The sequence below is a fragment of the Chelon labrosus genome, assembly GCF_963514085.1.
Source record: "Chelon labrosus genome assembly, chromosome: 17".
Classification (NCBI taxonomy): domain Eukaryota; kingdom Metazoa; phylum Chordata; class Actinopteri; order Mugiliformes; family Mugilidae; genus Chelon; species Chelon labrosus.
Window position 1 is genome coordinate 7,544,953 of NC_140350.1, and position 21,523 is coordinate 7,566,475.

General features: G+C 41.8%; 1 protein-coding gene across 1 annotated transcript in view; it reads right to left on the reverse strand.

The window, feature by feature from the left end:
* Positions 1-21,523, reverse strand: part of atp2a3 (ATPase sarcoplasmic/endoplasmic reticulum Ca2+ transporting 3) — a 38,070-nt gene that overhangs the window by 9,309 nt on the left and 7,238 nt on the right. Inside the window, exons 2-9 of the mRNA XM_084565209.1 lie at positions 18,176-18,193; positions 17,761-17,843; positions 12,394-12,498; positions 11,594-11,732; positions 7,051-7,131; positions 6,795-6,880; positions 6,029-6,493; positions 591-679 (exon numbers count right to left, since the gene is read on the reverse strand). Of these exons, the coding sequence (XP_084421335.1) occupies positions 591-679; positions 6,029-6,493; positions 6,795-6,880; positions 7,051-7,131; positions 11,594-11,732; positions 12,394-12,498; positions 17,761-17,843; positions 18,176-18,193 (1,066 nt within the window). The remainder of the gene's footprint in view (positions 1-590; positions 680-6,028; positions 6,494-6,794; positions 6,881-7,050; positions 7,132-11,593; positions 11,733-12,393; positions 12,499-17,760; positions 17,844-18,175; positions 18,194-21,523) is intronic.

The window sequence follows — 21,523 nt, forward strand, 5'->3', positions numbered from 1 at the left end:
AATAACCCACACTCTGCTGTTATGAAATCGACAGGTTCACGCACAGTCAGAATGCTGTACTCAACAAACAGCAAAATAAACAAGATGCATACCTAATAAACTGCTGAAATCCTTCTCTTATACAGTGAATAGCATCCTACCTATTGTCCAAATACATAATAACCTATGTAAAATGATCTGACATGGCAGAGGTCGAAATGGCCTCATTCTTGAAAACTGCTTTGCCCAAGTTCACTACACTTGGCCCAACTGCAACCAATGGGTGTTGTGTGTGTAATTATGAAAGCATGAAGAATATGTGCACATAACATATTGCAATGTAAGCATACTGGTTATCAAAGACATCCCCATAGCAACACATAAAGCATAGAAACAAAGTGTGGAATCACTAAGACAAATCTACCATCAGGACACATCACAGATTGCAAGATTTAATCTTGCTTTGGAAGGAAGAGAGCCAAGAGGAAAAAGGTAGCAAGGCAAGTATCAAATTTGAAAAGGCCCAAAAACAATCATGTTTCGTGTAATAAGTTATTAAAATGGGCATACTTCCCTAATCAAGTAATAAATATTTAAACGTTGACACTCACATTTGTCCCTCAGGGGCGTATGTAGAACCGGTTATGGAGAACTCATGCAGGGCGCAGCCCGAGTCATCCACCTTGTCTGCTATGAACATCTGGAGAGGAGAAAAATCAAACGAAACCAGAGACAGTATAGTTAGCTAATTAGTCAGAGCGGTGGTTGGTCCTTGTGTCCTGCGGCTGCCCAGCGCTTTTAAAAGATTAGGATGTGTCAAATGCATAAATCTGTATGAAGAAAAAAGCGAATTATTTTCAATAGTTAATAAGAATGCTGAAGTTGACCCACTGTTGGACTGTGTTGTGGACTAAAAGGTAGTTTTGAGCTGATGGGAGAAGGTGATCACAGTACTGACTGCTGTCTGTACTTAAGTTTGAAGCCAACTTGTTTTATACAACTGTGAAAAGTTCAACATTTGCAACCAAAAGAGTTTTCCCAAGAATACAGTACCGCTGTGGCTTCATCTTCCTTCATGCAATATGTACATGTAGCCATATGCAACACATGGATCTAGGATTTCTAGGCACTTCCCTGGTTTCCAAAGATACTGCCACTGAATTCACCGTCACCAACTATAACCTCTGCACAGAGGTCACTGTGGCCAACTAACGGTAATTAAACAACAGTAGACGCAAATACATCTAGATTTGAACATTATCCACCAATAACTACTGGTTGTACCACACCATGTGAGCAAGGTTGTGACGGATTATGAAAATCAAACACTGGATTAAAATCAGTGACTCAAACAGGAAGAGGTCTACAGGCTGAAAAAGGGACAACGAACAGGTGGCGTTCAAAGTGCAACCGCATGCAAACAACAAGGGAACTGCAGAGCTTGCAGCTCACGTCATGATGCAAGGTTTCATGAATCAAATATGCTCCAGTCAAGAGGTGGAAAAAAATAATCAGTCAGTGAAAGCAAGAGAAAGAGCTGGAGTCCCAGAGCTGCCCAAGGATTTGCTTTGTTGCCTGCTTTGCTAGCAAGTCTTCTTCTCGAGATTCCACTTCAAGTTCACAATGCACTGGTAATACAAGGAGGGAGTGCAGTGGCTGGTGTTTTATAAGAACGAGAGGTACCATCATTCATTGTCCAGCACACCTTATCTGACTGCCCTGGCCAACCCCTCCTTTATTAATATTAGCTTTTTTAAATAAGTTGACACTTACATTTGACCAACTGTAAGCACATGCATATACACCCCGACAACCTAGCTTGAGACCTTTTCAGACCCACTCCATGCAACTGATAGGGGAATTAATAAAGCAGCTACTGGGTTAAACTTTCCATCCTCGATTCTTCTGGCAATGTGTCTATGTGTCTGTGTGTGTCGCTGACTTAACAGCACCCATCAGTATAAAAAGAACACAAGATCAATGATAGACTTCACATGAGAGGCAGCAATGATTCCTCCAGAACAAGGGCCTAAGAGGTAAGATTTAGCCTTTTAATGGAGCAATTACTTCCTAAAAACTCTCCACGGCAGCAGGGTTGCTACATTTAGTCTGCTGATGTGGTCTAGCCTGGACAAGACGAAACACAGTTCTTAATAACTCGTGATTACAGCCTCTATGAGATTATAGTGTTTGCGAGAACATGCAATTTTGCATTTGTACTTTGACATAAACAGTGTTTTCGGTCTTTACTCCCAACCAAGGGTGGACTATTGGGGAGATTTAAATTTGCAGTTGTCTCAGATTAATTTAATTCCTCCCTACACACAATAGCATCACAGATAATTACGCATGCATGTCCTTCACTGTTGCCATCATACTGACTGAGCCTTTAATCCTGCATTTCTTGTAATGGCCAGCAGGGAGCGACTCCACTGGACGCAAGAAGTCAAATGGTATGGAGGTCTATGAAAAAAATATTTAGGACTTTTTGAGACCTCAGTAAATATTTCCTGGTGAATTTTGCTGCAAGTGTGTTTCAACTTTATGATCAACAAGTTTGTAATGCATGAGCGGCGCCACCATGTTGTCAGTCAGATATATATATATGTATAAAAAAAACAAAAAACAGAAGTTTCACCCTCTTCTCCAAATATGGTCACTACAGACTCCAAAAAAAACAAGATGGTGACAGGCAAAATGCTAAACTCAACGCTTCAGAGTCTGTGGTTACTGGTTGTTGTTTACAATCGACCTTACTGTTTATAACACTTCCTACACAGTATTAGAGCTCTCTTAAATTATTAAACTGAAGCAGGTAATGGTCTTCTTTCCTATTGTACCTATAGTAATCTTGTTACCTTGTGTCACATTTTGTTTGCTGAAACTATTATTACGGTTTGCCAATTCCTATATTTGCATTTAATTTAACCAAGCTAGATTTGGAAGCGCAAGGATCAGGGCCCACAATTAATTTTTTCCTCTTGGGTGCTGGATTCATCCAGCCCAGCCAGCTGACATTTAAAACAGTCAACTGGTAAAACATCAGGCGCCTTTTATTGAGAACGAGCCAAGACCCAAAGCATTTGTCATGCAATTAGCACTGACTACAATAGTTCATCAAAAAACGAATCTTTCTTTGTGTTTTGACAGCAAATAATACAAACACACCGTGGGGATTAAGGGAGAGCCACAGGAGTATTAACAAGAGGAAGGATTCACAGTGAGTTGTTAGATGAGCAGCTGCAGGTGGCGGGCTGCACATCTTTAACTTCTCTGCTAGGTAACCAGCTGCTGCTGTGAGGATGACTACCAACTTTCTCAGGACTGACTTTATAAAAACAACATGAGTTTGTTTGGACACACTGTAAGCAAATGAATTGGTTGCGTTACGGACAAACCAGCTCAAGAGTTCTTGCAAGGTTAAAACACAGGCTGTACCACAAGTAAACACGGGTGTGACCAAATCAGCAAAGGCGGACTTGTACTTCAAACAGCCACTTTTCACACGAGGGGTTGGTAAACTAGATGGTTAGTAATCTAGATATAACTTGTAGTTACTCTTATAATTACCAGAAAAACTGGAGGCTAAAGGTGACATGTTACCGTACTGCCCTTTAAACAGCTTCAACCTTTTGTTCCGTTCTCAATTTTACAAAGGTCATCAAGCACAATGCCCTCTGTTCCACTATTCTGTAACAAATAAACAATGACTACTCAGGGACCCAATAACTTGCACAAAAGCACTTACAGAGCACAGAATGAGGTATGAAATAAGGTTGCTCTTTCATCCGTGGTCAGTTTTCCCCCCACTATCTGATCTGCTGTGGTCTCCAAGGAAACAAGACACAGTGTGATCCATGTGACTCACTGGTAGCAGCAGACGTTGTGTTTTTCTACTCTCTTCCACTGAGCTTGTGCAGGGATGAATGGTGAGTAACCCTTTTTTTAATGTGCATGTGTGCGTGCGTCTGCATGTGTGTGTGCGTGAAGGGAGAAGGGAAGCACAATGTCAGGATACAAAAGGGAATCCCTGGAAATCCTGCCGATACCGGGATACCCCCCGAGGCAAGGGAGACACATGGCACTATCAGGGCCACTGGCTGGAGACCAGTCCAAGAATAAGCACAGACGGATAAGCCTGGACAAACATGTCAGCGCTTAAACCGTGACGCACAAAAGCCATAAAAACAGAGCACACACAGTGGTCCAAGCATACAATGAACACGAGGAGGGACAAGTTAAATAACCACAAAAAAATACTATCTCCAGGAAACACCCTGATAAAAAAAAAAAAAGTAAAGCGGAAGTTTGATTTGTCTTTGCATGAATGTGAATGTGCATGTGTTGAACTTATGTGCAGGCGCTGAGCTGTGAGCAGCAAGTTAGGTAGAAGCAGGAGGTCAATATTTACCGGTTTTACCATCAGCCTGCCTCACTACTTTTCTGTCTGGGGGAATTTGTGGTGAGATCACTCCCCCGTGTCCGTCCTGCTCGAGGGAACTCCCTGCAGCTACGCATTAATCACACTGACACTCCACGTCATCTTGTGGAGCGAGAAGGGGCGGGAATTTACACGATGAGAGCTGAGCTTTTGCTGCACAGCGAATGCACTATGTATCCATTTTGAAACGGACGGAAACTCACAGACACAAGGAACATGTCGACATCAGGATAATTTCTTCTCCTTGGTTTTCCTGACTATATTAATCCGAGCCTGAAGGGCAGTCATCTCCTGTATTAATTAGTCATTAAAGTGAGCATACAACCATAACTGAACAGTCATCTTACGGTATTTAGAGTGCCATTTATGGGTTGTGTCTTCTTGATTAATAGATGTCTCCAGCTTTAACACTTAGCTGGGGTTTTCTGTGTTTTTTGTTTTGGCTTTGAGGGATCAGAAAAGGCTTTAGCAGAAACTTAACTCTAGGACAGAACACTTCATCTGTCTATTTCTTGCAGAGATTCCAAATTACACTCGAATCGTTCTCAGAATCGGAACCGTTTGTGTCTGGGGAGGTAAAAAATGGTTATTTATTTAAATTTGTCCCTGAAGCACGCAAGCATTATTGTTGGAATTGGTTTCCATGACTTCACTGCACAATTCATTAATAACTAACAATTATCAGCATTAATAGTAATGACTTCCCTTTTAGTAAATAAACAAGCGGTCAGCAATATCATGTGCTACCCTTACTGCTTTGGCGCTGCCTTATACATAGAGGGCAATAAATGAAAGGTCTTTATTTGAGGTGAGATAGAGGATGTAAGGACAAGTGGTATTAGCGGAGATTAGGGACGTGTGTGTGTGTGTGTGTGTGTGTGTGTGTGTGTGTGTGTGGGTGTGTGTGTGTGTGTGTGTGTGTGTTGAACTCTTAACAGGAGCCAAGACAAACAGCAATGCTGGCATTTACTCTGGGCTAACTAAAAGACAAAGGAAAGGGTGAGGCTATTTGCTACAGAGCTACTTATGAATAGAAGTGGATAAGATCTTGTAGTGTTTGTTGTCTAGTGTAGTTATATATACACCATTTATGCACTGAAATCTGCTGCTCAGGACATGGATCCCAGTAATGAGTCTATTCGGGGAATGTGACATTTTGAAAACATTCACTGTGCATTTGTGAGCTGATCTGGTGATATAGGGTAGCGCTCAGGGCGCTCCTGGGTCATTCCAGTCTGCACTCCTCCACCAGCAGCTAACAAAAAACCTGCCAAGTTGAGGTAAACATTACCACACCAGGCATTCCAGCCTTGCTTAAGCCCAACTGTATGAAAAGAAAAAAACACACATGGGAAAATAATAGAAAAAAAAAACTAGATAGGTGACCTGCGCAGTTTTGCCTGAACTAATTCACCTCCCTAAAACATTTTCAGAGGCAGTTCCCAAAAGCTTTTTGAGAAATGGCAATTATATGACAAGATTTCACAGTTTGTGCACTGAACCAGTTTAGCTGTGTCAAAGTAAGGAAATAATAAGCAGGTTTCTGTGTTGGACTCCATTGTCTGTAGTAAAATACTCATTCAAACCAAAGCATTTTCTGCCACTTACTCTGCAGACGGACATCTGGTTGGTGGTGAGGGTGCCTGTCTTGTCAGAGCAGATGACAGAGGTACAGCCCAGGGTCTCCACTGAGGGCAGGCTGCGAACGATTGCGTTCTTCTTGGCCATGCGACGCGTGCCGAGGGCCAGGCAGGTGGTGATGACGGCGGGCAGGCCCTCGGGGATGGCGGCCACAGCCAGGGCGACCGCAATTTTGAAGTAATAGATTGCGCCTCTGACCCAGGAGCCACCATGGACGGGGTCTCCGAAGTGCCCGATGTTGATGACCCACACAGCCACACAGATCAGGGAGATGACTTTGGAGAGCTGCTGGCCGAACTCGTCCAGCTTCTGCTGCAGCGGCGTCTTCTCTTGCTCCGTAGACGCCATCTGATTACGGATCTTACCGATCTCTGTGGCGACACCGGTAGCAACGACGACACCTATGGCACGACCTGCAGCAATGTTTGTGCCCTGAAAATGCGTAGAAATGGAAAAGGGTAACGAGAAGTGTAGCAGAAACCCATCTCTTAAATTTGACATTGAAAACATTTCTCTTAGACTAGTTAAAAAGATAATAAAATTATATAACAATATTTCATATTGCCAAATAAAGAGGAAAAATGAATCGTAAATGTACACGAAATAAGTGAAGTGATATAACCTTTCTGAGACAAAATCAAATGTCAGGGTAGTATAGTTTCGTTTATGATGACAGATTTCTGATCTGAAGGCAGAAGTGTGTGTGTGCGAGTGTGTGTGGGAGAGTGCTTACAGAAAACAGCATGTTCTTTTTGTCCTGGTTGACAGCTCTGGGGTCAGGCACAGGGTCGGTGTGTTTAATGACAGAGACGGACTCCCCTAAAGGAAAAATCAACACAATTGTACAAGGTGAGGTGATTATTACACCGTGTTTTAATAGTGTTGAAGCCAAACAAAGTTACAGTTACAGCCTGAAGAGGAAAACCGTATCGTCACAATTATGTGAAATCCTTGAAGCAGGGTTTGGTTTCTGGTGTGGTGTGTGGTACCTGTCAGGATGGACTGGTCGACGCGGAGGGTGGTGGACTTTATTGAGGTCACTCTGATGTCAGCAGGCACCTTGTCACCAACTAATAAAACAAATACATACAAAAAGAAACTGAGATCAATAAAAATGAAAGTCAAAATATTAAAGTATTTGAAAAGGTGTATCTGTTCCATGCTCACAATGACAAGTATGATCAATTCATCCATTAACTTGGATTTGCTTGTTAGCATGCTAACATCTGCAGTCCAACTAAAGGTGTGGTGATATCATTATTTCCCATCCAAAAGTTGGGAGATACTGAGATATTTCAATAACTGTACCAGCCCATCTAGTAGATGCCATCTCCATGTTAATCTCCGTCAGTGAATTAGTGAAAACCTTCATCTGGCAGTGGTGCCAGAAGCAAAAGTCAGCAGATCCCTAAAGTCATTAGAATGAATTATCTAGAGACCTTAATAATTTGTCCAGTAGTTCCTCAAATATCTCACTCTGAAACGCAAAATGTCAACCTGCTCACACCACAAGAAGAAAGGTCAGTTGGAACACCAAAGCACCTCGACTTCACCCAGTGGGTACAGCTCATTTGAGTTTTACTACCACTTACTGTACATATATTAACATACAGACACAGTGAAGAAACTATATGTACTTTGCTCTGTGAAGATGTGGTTTATATTATACCCTTCAGGGAAGTGTACTTGTGCCTGCCAGCGTTGCTGCAGGTGAACTTTTAGCTATTGAATCTCGAGTTCGAACTATAAATCCTTGAGCAAAGAAACATCGGTGGGTTCGGTCCAGGCTCAGGCAGCAGCTGCAGGTAAACAACAGCTCGATACAACCTTGATGGAGTCACATAGCTGTTTTAAAATGATCGATTATCTCCCCTCCCTTTTGTTCTCTCTGCATCTCTCTCCTTTCCCTCTGATACACCACTTCCTCACACGTGTCAGACATAAACTACAGATGAAGGCTGCATTAAACGTATAAAGTGTATTTCATCTTCTCCACCACAGTCTGCTTATCAAGTCTGCATATTAAACTCGTATTTCAGAGCCGGGGCATTACAATTATCTCATGCCCCAAAACAAAACGGTTATTACTTCCTCTTTATCAGAGCTCGATGATGAACATTTAATGGAAATATTTTTATAACAGCGAGACAGAGCAGGCTCGGGAAAAATGGACTGCTTGATGCAGTCATGGACAATGATCTCAGAGCAGAGGAGTGGGAAATTTCTCCAAATACTCCAAACAGATGTAATATGCTTCAGTTGTTTCTTTCCAGTATGAGAGAAAAGGAAAAGCCCTGATCATTACTTCGTGTAATAAGTGTCTCATCATTGCTAGTCCTCGAAAACAAAAACCAAGGACTCTCCCAGAAATCTTCTAGAGTTTCTCACCATGTAATAGGTTGGACATTTTGATGAATTTCTGCTTCTCACTGCTCGAATGATAAAAGACACTCAACAGGCAGACGTCTTCTTTCCGGAACCACTTCACTTATGAAAACTTTTCAAAGTGGTCTCACGCTAATAAGTTTCTGAATGTTCATTTCTTGAGCTTTCTCCACTTCTCTGAGCTCCATCATCTTCTACTGACATTTGCTCAGTGTTCTGAAACACTGGGGGGATATTTCTCCTGACAGGACAGAGATGGAGAAAGAGAGTGTATGTGTGTAGCTTAAGAGTCTACTTTCATTTCCATATCTCTCCGTTTCTCCAGCTGCCATCCATGAGTTGTGAGAGAACAAGAGAGGGAGAGGTGGAGGGGGAGAGAAGTGTAATTTGTGTTTGTGTAGGAGATGGCTGGAGGGGGGTACAGGTTCGCTGTAGCAGGACTGGACGAGGGCAGAAAAGAGAGGCTTTTCAAACGCCTACCCACAGACTCCCTCTCCCCTCTCTGCCTCAGCCTCCCACAGACACTCTCCATGAGCTGAAAGTGAAGTATAAATCCTAATACAGCCATGTTCAGATCCGATAAGCCGACTTTTAAATATTGTAAAGATCAGAAATTTGTCTGGTTGTTATTATTTGGGCTTTGAATATAATTTAGCAAGAAAAAGTATTAAATGAGCTTAGCATTGACTAATAAGATGGAATGTAACACAAGCATATCGGATCAAAACAAACAGTCAGCTTGTTTAGGCAGGCCCTGTTCTCCTTCCATTTGGTAAAACTGGACTCCAAACAAAATCTGAGTGTCTTGCATAACATTCTGGAGAAAAGATATTCCTTCACGTGCAGGATAACCGTGACTGCAGGTTTCCTTCACTTCAGGTCCTGTGTAAACCCTCTAGGAGTTCCTGACAACCTGACCACGGCACTCAACCCACTTAAAAAAAAACACAAAAAAAAAAACGAGGAAAGTTCCAGTGGAGGCGCAAATCACAACTGTGTCGTAACCGTGGCTGGCACTGCCAGCAGTGTACAAGAAGGCAGGCGGGCAGCAGCGGTGGAAACTTGAGTAAATATATTTATGTTCTTTTCTCTCCTCAAAGGCACTTTTGGTCAACAGTGTCCTTTTCCGATACCTCCGTGCAGTTTATTTCACCCCCTAGCATCAAGTTCCCATGGAACAACCGTCGGCTAAACCGAAGTACAGGAAAGCCTGGGAGATCAATGGAGGAAAGGAAAATAATCATTTGTTTTCTTTGCCACCATATCCCTACGTGTTTCGGTCAGAAAGGGTGTGCTTGAAAGATGCCTGACATGCATATTTTCTAAGTGAGCAGAGAGTGGTGGTGCCTTACCTACCTCAGCTGTTTACCCCTGTTTGATAATGCTTAGCAACACTTTATGTCAGAGCACAGCAATGAATATATGACTATGTACATTATTACAAAAACACAGCAGGGTACACAACACCACATTCACACCTAGTCTTAAGTAAACTTTGCCAGCAAATGCATTCAGTACTTGAGACAAGCTGGATTTCCACCCTTGATAAGAGCCTTTATCTACAACACAGATGATGATTCGTACCTTTTATGCCATGCAATATCTCATCCTGCTATAAACCAACAAAATCAAGGTCAAGCTGATGAACTCAACCCTGCTTGGTTGGTTTGTTTAAACTGAGCTTAAGTGACTTAACTCCCCGCATCAAATGCTAAGCTTTTTTTTTTGTTTTCATTGTTTTCACAGGAGCAAGACTGGTTAAATTGGTTGATTTCCTATTGATTTTTCTAAATAAAAATAGCATAAAACGATACTAAACATGGAAAGTGTAGTGTAATTGCATGTCCCCTCCTTTATCTCACAATGGGACAACCATCAGGGATCCTCTAGCGGTTGCCAACAGCCAGCACTAATATCATACCCCTTATTCAAACAGCAGATGGTTCATTAAAAGTCACATCTCTCCCTGCTCCACGCTGTCATCACAAGTGTCATTAAAACCTCAACCCCTAGTGAACTTCAGAGCCACGGAGATGAGCTGAATGGAGCAGGCAGTGTTGTCATGGTGACGCTGTTGGTGTTGACAGTGACGGTGATGGCAGTAGTGGTGCTGGGGGGGTGGGGGTGGGGGGCTGAGGAGACTCATTTCGGTGCTTGCTACCTGTGTGGGCTTGCCTGAGCTTGGCAGTGTGTGCACGCATGTGTGATTGAGGACACCGGCTGTAACAAGCCCAAATTCCAAGGAAGTGCTACCCGTCACAAAACACACACACAAAGGCATGTGTGTTAAATTGTTAACTGACTTGATTGTGAGGCCTTCAGAATATTGAATTTCTGTCTTTGAAACCCAGAAGTCCAAGGCTTCCCTTCAGCAAGTACAATCCCTCTCTTTGCCTTTTTACGATTCTGAATGAATGCTGTTATCTCTCACACATGTGCACATTCACCCTCCGAGCGCTCCCTCCTCTCCCCACACATCACCCCGAGCCACCTGAGACAGATCACCAACCATGCAAAGCTGAGGATTACACTCCCAACACCGGTCATGTTGATGGCAAAGTGACCTCCTTGGTGCTGCTTGTGTGCGCGCGCGCGCTTGCACATTAACTCTGGCCTACACAGATGTTCTGTAGCCAGAGTGACAACAAGACTATTTTTAGCTAAGGCTGCCCACACATGGACGAGTTTACAGCAGGGGAATTGTCTGTATGTGAATGTAACATGGGGGAGTGTGAGTGAGGAGCTGACAAACATCCAGCGGCGTCCAGGTGGTGAGACTGAGAGCATGGAAAGCAAAGGGAAGAGGACAGCTATGGAAAATCAAACTGGACGTTAAATACTAGGAGTGACCGCAGCCACTTGCACAGAACCTCACACACACAGACACAACTGGATAGCAGCGCTGGCACTTGCACATCCAGAGAAAAGACTCTTATGTAATCGTGTCTGAGATATTCCAGTAGTGTTTCCAGACTCATGAATGGGTGGCAAAGCCCTGTGTGAGTGAGTGTTCCTGTGTATGTCGGTGGCAATGGGAGCATACAGCCAGCTAGGTGACAGCTGTAAGAGTTCTCTGGAGGTAGAAAAAGCATAAATTAGTCTTAGTGAGTGGCAGCAAGAGTTTGGCTGGGTGCAGCCGCAGCTAACCTGCCACCTCCACGATGTCTCCTGGGACTATATCTCTGGCTTTGATCCTTTGGACAGCCTTCCGGTTCATGCGATACACCTTTCCCATCTCTGGTTCATATTCTTTCAGAGCCTCAATGGCGTTCTCTGCATTCCGCTCCTGTGGAAGGCAATATAGAAAAGTACAAACTCTCTAGTTAAACTGTTGTTTTACAATAATAGCACACATTAACATGTCAGTCTGCACTTTGCAGCGTTATGAAAACATATGCAAGGCAAACATACAAAGTTTCATTGAAAATGAACCAATCTTTAGACACTAACAAGTGTAGAAATATTGATATTGCTTTGTAGGGTGACTTGTTACACTGTTGACATGCAGAAAGCAAGCATGAACTCAGAGCTTATGCACAACGCCTTGTTCTCTAAAAGGTTCATGGATGCTTTGTCTCTGGTGTCGGGGCCTGCATCAAAAATTCCTGCTTCCTCTTCAACACAAATTAACCGAGCAGGCCTTGTGCATGATGTTCTGTGCTTTGTTTATGTTTTGACTTGACAAAACAATTGTTCCCTTACTGACAACCTCATCCCATTGAAATGCGCTATTTGGATACAGAGACGTTAGCATGGTGTTTATTTCAGTACAATTCACAGATAAAAAAAAAACAAGATCTGTCAATCTTTGTATTCTCTAACTTCGGGGAGATTCTTTTTTAATTTTGCTATCTTCTTGGCCATTGTAGAAAGTGGTGTACTAAATGGAAAGAACCGATAAGTGTGTACAGTTTACACAGAGACATAGGATGAAGAGCGTATCTCACCTGCCAGACCCCAGTAACTGCGTTGGCGATGAGGATAAGAAGAATAACAATAGGCTCAACGAAGGCGGTGGTTGTCTCCTCTCCTTCTTCAAACAGAGCCAACACCTAGACGAACATACAGAACACATTACCTTAGCCAGTTTATTACACTTGCCCTTCTCGAGTCCTAAAGCAGCTCAAAGTACCTCTCGCAGAGGAAGATTGCTTTGAAATATTGGGTGCAAAAATATCTGAATGGTACAGATTTAGGATAATCTGGAAAAAGAAAAAGAAACTGAAAGGTATTTTGAGAAAACAGCTCTAGCTTAGTGCCAGTGAGCTGTAAGTTTCATTTTCAGTCTGATTCTACTCATGCAGTCATTCAATCTTTTATCCACATATTTTTAGCAAGTCATTTAAACTATATATTCATTACTTTAAACTATCTGTGTATCTTTAGTTTTATCTCGTTGTTTAAGCCACTGCCAATCATTTCAGCCTTTTAGCCACTAGTTACCCTACAATTAACCTGTCATTGTGCCACTCATCTTGCTGTTGGCTATTTCATCATCTTATCCACTGATATATAATTTTAACCATAGTTTATACAATAAAAAAAATAAATGAAATTTTTTAGCTACCAGTATTTGTACTGTTAGTTCTGGTAATAATTTGCCAACAGCTATTCTGCCGTACAAATACCATCGGTTGGGAATCTGTTCTATAATGACTGCAGTGACACTTTGACCTCCACAGCCAAGAGCAGGTGGTAAAGTGCGGCCTATGTCAGGATAGGTCCCCTCACAGTCTGCTCGATTCACAGCCCTAGCAGTCAAAAGAGACAGGCTGGGAAAAGGCCAGAGAGTCCAAGCCTGTTTTTCTGCTGTAAATACCACTGCGGGTTACAAACATTTTTGGAAGTAACTGCAAGATACTGCACACAGCATATGAAAAACGGAAAGAAAATGAACATTTCTCATATCCAGAAGGAAAAGACAGTGTTTTTAACAATGATAGCTGGGACTGAAAACAAATGTATTTCAATCATGCAGTTTTAATTAGTCTAATATGCACTGATCTATCCACTCAGCAAAGTGTCCCATTCATTTTAAGCAGTCAGTCCTAAATGTTGCAGTTTCATTCAAAATGGTCTAAATTAAACCAAATGAAGGGTGTGATCAAAAAGAAAAAAACATTCAAATAATAAAAAGAAATGATGATGCCTAAAAAGACAAGACCAATAAAAGTATATTTAATCCTTCAGGAAATGAGATCCCTGGGCAAATGAAATCATTGGAATTGCGCTGAATGGACTGGACTAATTTGAAACAGGAGTGTATTTCTCAGCCCAGCTTACATCCTGCACGCCAAAGCCCACAGATGGTAGGGAAACACAAACAAATCAACTTTTACATACGGATTTTACTAGATGAACCCATTTCAGTGGTGCATACTCTTTTGAATGACAACAGCTGAAACAATGAGTGCTTTGGAAAAATATGTGCTTTAATAGAAACCTGCTCATTTACCGATAAAACAGAGAAGGCTTTAGACGGTCTGCCAAATATTACCGAGTACTGACCTTTGATACTACAATGCAATTAGTAAAGGCAAGAGTTCAGTCATCTCCACTTTTGTTTAGATGACTTTTTTTCTTTCTGATCTTATACCCGGTCAGTTGGTCTCCCACTTCTAATATGATGATATCATCCTTTTTGTTAGATCTAAAATTATCTCCCAAATTTAATGTTGGTTGCATATTGCTGGCTTACTCCCCTCAGATCTTGAGGTCTGTTCTGCTGAAGTGGTGATTTTAATAACTCACTAACTGGCTAAATTGGCTGGAATGAGCTTCACTCATCCCTGCAGTGTTTGTCCAGATTTATGTTGATTTATGTTATGTCCTGCTGTTGCAGTTGCAGTCCAGCCAAAAGGAGAAAAGAAATTCCCGTCATTACAGGTTTGTTTATCCATTTTATTTGTGACACTGCTTATTAATTGGCACATTGATTAAAATGAAACTAAACTCACTATAACAAGTCTGTACCAGGTTAAACACACTTTGTCATGCAGAATTCTAACATATTGCTCATAGTTGTAATGCAAAGGAGGAGTTTGGAGTTGTAAATATGTGCGTTGGTTTGACAGCCAGCATTACATATTTTAAGAAATTGGAATTCCAAAATGTGCAAGTTGTTGCTACTTGTCAAACAATACTTGTTAAAACAATATGATAAATCTTGAAAATCATTTCATTAGGACTTTCTATTTTAGACTACTTAGGATAAGTAGTGTGAGGGATTCAGTTGCTGTACTAATTACTTCAGAGTTAGAAAATAGAAAATCTATGGTTACTAAACTGGTAAATAATGTTATTCTTATTAATCTACACCATATATCCTCACTATACAGTATATGATCTACCTAAATAGCTTCAACCAGCTACAGTAGAAAATACTGCATATACACTAATAATAAAAAACTATGTCTTCGCTGGTCACTCTGAAACACCTAGCAGATATTGATAAAAAGTTACAGCACTTGATCATTCTACCTGTATTTGGAAAAAGATGAAAAGCATTTGCAAATCTCTTGTTAATCTTTATAACTGTCAAGTATGTATTTGTGGATTCCAATTCTCCCTTTGTTTTTCGAGACAGAATTTACGCCAGTCCTGAACAACAGTCCCCTTGTATCAGCACGCCATTTTCGGAAGGCATGCGACCGCCTGCTGTCAATGTCATTTCCACATTTCAAAGTAAAAGCTTGCAGTCTTTCTATTAGATGTTATTTTCATTTATTTGAACTGAATTGATGGTCATCACAGATATTTGCTTTGTGTTTTTTCAGATCGGTATATTACGGATTACAAATTTACAAATGCACTGTTGATCTGTTCACAGAAATGTTAAGACAACTCTACGCCCATACTCAACTATGTCATTTTGAACTGTCATATAGTATTTATAAAGAATGTAACAGGCTCCTTTGTGTTAATGTGCTCTGGTTACTTATAGGTCTATAGATAGATAGATAAATAGATATAGGGTAGTTTGGATACAGCTGGATTATAACCGTTATAAAAAGCCATGAAGCCCATCTTTAGGAGAGAATAACAGAAAAAGATCCATCTAGAACACGGAAATGATTTTATGCTTATGTTTCGATTATTTTATCAGTGGCAGAAGTAGAAACCAAAATGACTGCAGCACAAAAGCAGCAGCGACTGAGAAGTGGATAAAGTGATGTGATGGAGCTCATCAAATGATAGAAGCGTTTATTCTCTGCAGAGTATTGAGAACCATCTGTACGTCACGGCAGCCGGAGCGCGGTCGATAGCTCATCATTCCCCATCATTTGGAACGGTAAATCTCCCTTCTGACTGAGCTGAGGGCAACAATGGCAGTCCTCTCCGTAAGGACGGTTCAAAAGACACTTCACTCCATCAGCACACATTCAGAGAGCGGTTGGAATGCCTAACTCCTACTTTCATTCTGAACATTGGGTCAGAGGGAGAGAAGAGAAGCTGGAGAAAATTTAACCGTGGGGATTTGGCAAACTGAGACAAAATTAAGCTCAGTTTTACCTCTGGCTTTTAAAATGAAGGCTTTATTACAAAATGAACTACTCCTTGAGGCTTTAAACTAGACTGTCAATAGATTAAAATATTTATTAATGCACGTTAACACAAATTACACATTTTGTATATTTGTAATAAATGTGCCTGCTAGTGATATTTTTCAAGTTTGTATTACTCTCTCATGTCAGCTGCTCGCAAAGCTCCTTGCTCTGTTCATAACTCAGTTCACATCAACAGTAAACGCAGATAAATTTGTTCTTTGTCAAGAGAGCCATCTGGCCATTCAAAAGACCTGCTGCTTTATCCATTTCTGCTCATATGTCTCTGGATGCTTTCTTCTTCTTCCTCTTTTGTCAGTTCATGCGTTACAGGACATATTACTGCCCTCCGCAGGGTAAAATTATTTACTATGAGTGCACGGTTACAGCTGCTTTGATCACTTTGTGATCTCTCAAACTAGGGTGTAGTCCCATACATATTGTCGAAGAAAATCTGTCGTATAATACCCCTACCGTGGAAATGGCTCACTGTCGGCTTGCGGCTTCAACAAAATTAAATGTGTTACATAAATTATAACAAAAAGATAAATGTAAACCGAAGCATAATTAGGGATATGGCTCAATATTTGTCTGAATGATCCGAGAATAATATATTAAATGTCGTAAACGCTGTCATGGAGAGGGTTACATATATTTTGCTGTAGACTTGTTCACAGGTACAGTATATATTTGATAAAGCAGCCTAACCTGCCCTGTTTTGCCTTCCCGTGAACTGATAACCCTCTCTGTTGCGCCATGCGAAGGAAGCAGACAGTCTAATAATATCAATTTGAATTTATTCAAAGTAACAGCCAAATGAGTCCCAGGTTGGGGTTTAGCCTCAACTCCACGCCACTCAGCCTCTGCCACTCCTTGATTATACTGGAAACATGCAAAACAATTTGCAAATAGAAAAGTTAAAAGGTTCAGAAGGACTATAATAATGTAATTTATCACAAGACGACCTCTGAAATGTGTGTTATAAGAAGACTTCCTGTGGAGCGTGACATGTTTTGGATTTGGAGTCAGATCCGGTCACAAGAAACCTTGCTTTATTTACTGAGCTGAAACCACTCCAGAAAACGATGACACTGTAAAGCATTAGGGTCTGTGCGGCAGTGGAACAGAGGCCTTGTTCCACTATAAACAACTTTTTAAAAGTAAGGAAAGCCTAATTTGCATGAAGTAAAGTTTGCTCAGACTCCAAAGTCATGCAGTTACAGCCCACGCCTACACTTCAAGTCCCACACTAACAGGGAGAACAGTTACAGATATACTGTTTCATATACAATTATAGAGCAATTTTCCTACTTTCACAAATAGCAACAGCAATTCCGTCCCAAGACACCAGGGATGTGTTGCAACAGATGGAAAAAAGTTATTATGCTGTCAGGATTCCCCCACTCCACCCCTCTCTGACCTTCACTATCCTCCAACTGCTACATGGTTCACAGTTTGAGGTGTTTTGATTGATAGTTTTGTTTCCAGTTCGGCAGAAGTACTGTGCCTGTTCCACTCACTGAAACCATATGAACGCTGGGTGGAAAAGACTGTAATACACGAGTTTCCACATGAAAAGGGACCACAAACTAGGTTGAGTGGAGTTCTAACAGGGGAATAAAGCTGCCTAAGGCTAATAGAGGAGTCTATTAGGTGGCAATTTCTTGGTCATTGTGCAATTTGGGTCTCAAATCCCATAGGGTTACGTTTAAGGATCAAGATTGAGAACAAATATGATGAGAGCCAGGCATTTTAATTAGGTCGACTTACAAAGGAGATGCAGGCAGCTAGCAGCAGGATCCTGACCAGGAGGTCTTCAAACTGCTCCAACACCATCTCCCACAGGGACTTCCCTGAAATATGCAAATACATGACACACACCTTTATGCACCTAGCATGATGCAAAGTTCAGCATAAAAAGTGTATCTTTATTCTTAAGTGTGGAAAGGACCTACAAGGTGTATTGACATTAGCTTCGTAATACAGATAGGCAACTGTAAAACAAGCCCATGTGCTGTGTTTACAGAGGAGTAATGGTGTGTGTCTATGGGTAGAAGGCTGCTGTAGTGGACACTCCTAAAGTTTAGCCCTTCAGTCTACAGAAAAGAAAATATCCTGGCTCATGACACTTAATCAGGCAGTAAAGGGTGGAGGATCGCAGCTCATTAGAAAAATCAATATTTACCTTCTTCTGCCGGGAGCTCTGCGGATGTCACCACGGCGGTTGCAGAGGAATAAAATTGGCGGGACACCATAGAGATCGGAGAGGGTGGGGGGTTGCGGGGTGGAGGAGAAAGACAAAGAGCAGTTAATACATTTGATTAACTCAAGCTGACTTTGAGATGCACAGACACGGACAAATTGCTCTGCAGAATCGTTCCACCTGGTTACGATGATTAAACGCTCCATGCAGGAAAGCAGAATGGCAACACCGCTGTTTTTCAAAGTTTTGGATTACAGTTTGCAGTCATACTGATACGGATGTGAATGCAGGATATCCTATATGGAATTCCATATCCAAAACCTTTGATGCATCTTCAGACCTCATATGAGTTCAAAACATATAAGATTCAATGCAGTTTTAAAAAAGTTCTGCTCATATTGTAATTGTTAACTGAAATCCCTGATGATCTGAATGATCTGATGAAACGGTTTTAAATCACTGGTGAGATGGGCTTCATTATATCTAGGATGAAGCGCATGCAGCGTGCAGTGTGTTGATGAAAGGATTCTCTAGTTAGGCGTACAAGTGCAACAAACTATTTTAATCAACATACTCCTGTCAAATGAGAGAATCTTAAGACTAAAGACCTCATGAGGTCTATTGAGATTTATGAGGATCACTGCAACACTGCGTTACATTTTTAATGAATTTATAAATCACTGATAGATGGAACAATAATGAAAACAATGAATAACTAGGGCCTTGTCTGAAATGAAAGAATAAATGCAGTCTTTGTTCAGGCAATTCTTTTTCTTCATGGGAACTGAGCTAATGTCATTGACATTCATACTGCAGCTTCAGCCTCTCAACAGTTGGAGTTTACTTCTCAGACTCAGTGCACAGTGCTCACTGTACTAATGCCTCTTGTTTTCTGCATCAGACAAAAAACAAGTTGCTCTTGTCTTTGGCATTATCTTTTCATTTTCTAATCTGTCATTTGAAAAGAATTTCTTGCTGTTGATTTATTTATTTTTTTTTGCGTTTTGAGACAAGCTGAGCATCTTGTCCACATCTGATTGGATTACGAGAACACAACACCCTCCCCCCCACACGTATGAGTCATTGGTGTGAGTAGAAAACACATCACTCGTGTTCTAAAAACACTCCAATTGACAAGTACTGTTGATCAGTGTCACCACAATGAGACACAGCCATGCTTAGTCACCGAGTTTGTCAGTTCCTCATCAAGTCCAACGCAAAGTTATGACTGGTCCAATGTAACAAACAGCATCCATCATATCGGAGGAACATGTCGAGTTCTGATCAGATAAATCTGACCGGTTTGGATTCTGCTCAATGTGATGGAAATGTCTGGGATTGAAGACTAAGTTTCTTCATTATTATTTTCCTGGAAAAGTGGGTTTTCATACACCCTGTGTAATGCCTTTACAACATTATTATTCTTTGAGCCAAATGTTAATTATATATAAAGTAAGTAAAAGCTTAAAATTACAGAATGATGGAGGAAAGGCAGCTATATTTAGAAGGCAGTGGGCTGCAACCCTAAATGACAGCAGTATTCCCCTTTAAGCAGTGGAAACCTAATGTTTCTCTGCATGTTTTGACCACACCATGCAACACGAGCATCAAACGTGACCCTGTGTAGAGAGGAGTTGGAAAGAGGAAGGGCCATGACGTGAGCCCGCAGCCTCCTTCCAAAAACAAAACTCTTGCAGCCACTCACGTAGAAATGGCAGGAAGAAAAATGTATTTTCTGCATAATTTTGAGATAAAATATGATTTTTGGTGGTGAAGACACAGCAAAGGGCAACCTTGAAGTTTTTTAGGGTTTGTTTTTAGGGTTTGCCCAATGAGATGATTTGTTTGATCATTTCAGGCGAAATAACTAAAATAAATAAATAAATTAAGGGAGTAAAAGAGTTTTTTTGCAATTAAAACAACCAGCACTTGGACTTGATAATGACTCCGGGCAAACCTGCACATAATCGGCTGAATATTATTAATTCTGCATAATCGATTAGAAAGCAGCCTTCTTGGGGAGACTGGTCCGTGTGCAGAGGCCCATCTCTCTGCACCACAAAAGACCCTCCATATCCTGTGTAATAATAGCTGATGAGTCATTGTGAACAGCTTTTCAAACTTGCTGTCTGGAGGGTTTTCAGAGTTCAGGTTGGACACGGTTGAAATCACAGGGGACTTTGGCTGCACTCTGCCAGCAGCAGCAGAAATGTGGAGAAGTGGGTTCTGCTGTTTTCCATACTCCACCAGTCTGACATAAGCCTGTTTCCCCATTACTGTGCCTCTCTGGTTGTATAATGTTTTTATGGCAGACAGGCTGGCTGTGGCTCGAGTGCTGGAGACAAAGACGGACTGACTGAAAGGACGAGACAGCCGAGAGGGCAAGAGGAGGGGGGTCAGAGAGAGGGAAAGAGCTGGAGGTGTTGAACGGGGTTCCCCGGTTTCCCTCTGCCAAGGATTCCCTCCCAGTCATCTGGGCTGTGTCAACCCGAGGCTTGCCCAGGCACATTCCTGAATACTGACTTCACTTCTCTCCCTCTCTCTCTTTCTCTCTCTCTCTAGCTCTCGCTCTCTCCGTGTCCCCACAGTACCTCCCCACCCCCTCCTCTTCCCTCCCAGCCATCCCAGACAATGAATAAAAGAGGCTGTTTACGCGCAGCAGAAAAGCGATGCCAAGCAGAGGGGAGACACTTCCTGGAGACAGTTGCCAACAACAGCAACAGGGTGATGGTTTCTGCGTCCAGAGAGTCAGGAAGCAAAGCAGGAAACTGTCCATCTATCTATCTGCACTGCAAACAACCTGCTGATAAAGGAGCTTTCAGTGCAAGCTCCTCTTTCCCATCTCCTTTTAGTCTGACTGAGCCCATTAACAAATTAAGTCCAGATTATTAGGACCCCCAGCAAAACTTCACATCTGACTGTGGTTAAGCAGTAGTAACAAGCTCGTGGTGATGCTGCCTTGTGAAAACTACAAACACGAGAAAGTTTTCAGCAGTTACCATAGCAACTTGTCTCATTAAGGCTCCTTGAAAATGTTTCACAAGGTAATGTGCCAATGTCTGTCAAAATCCACCCAGAATAACTGTTATGCAATCAGCAGGGCCTTGATGGAGCATTCTCTCGTCTGCAGGAATCAAAGGCCCCACACATTGTGATGTGGATAAGCTCATTTCTGGCCTCCACGGGCTGCTCGTACACCGGTGGCATGAGTGGTAACATGCAGGCAAGCAGACACACCTCCAAATAAACAACTAGCACTCAACCAGCTGGGGACAGTGGAGGAGTGGGTGTATGGAGGTAGGAAGACTCATGTTGCTTCGTTCAGTGGTT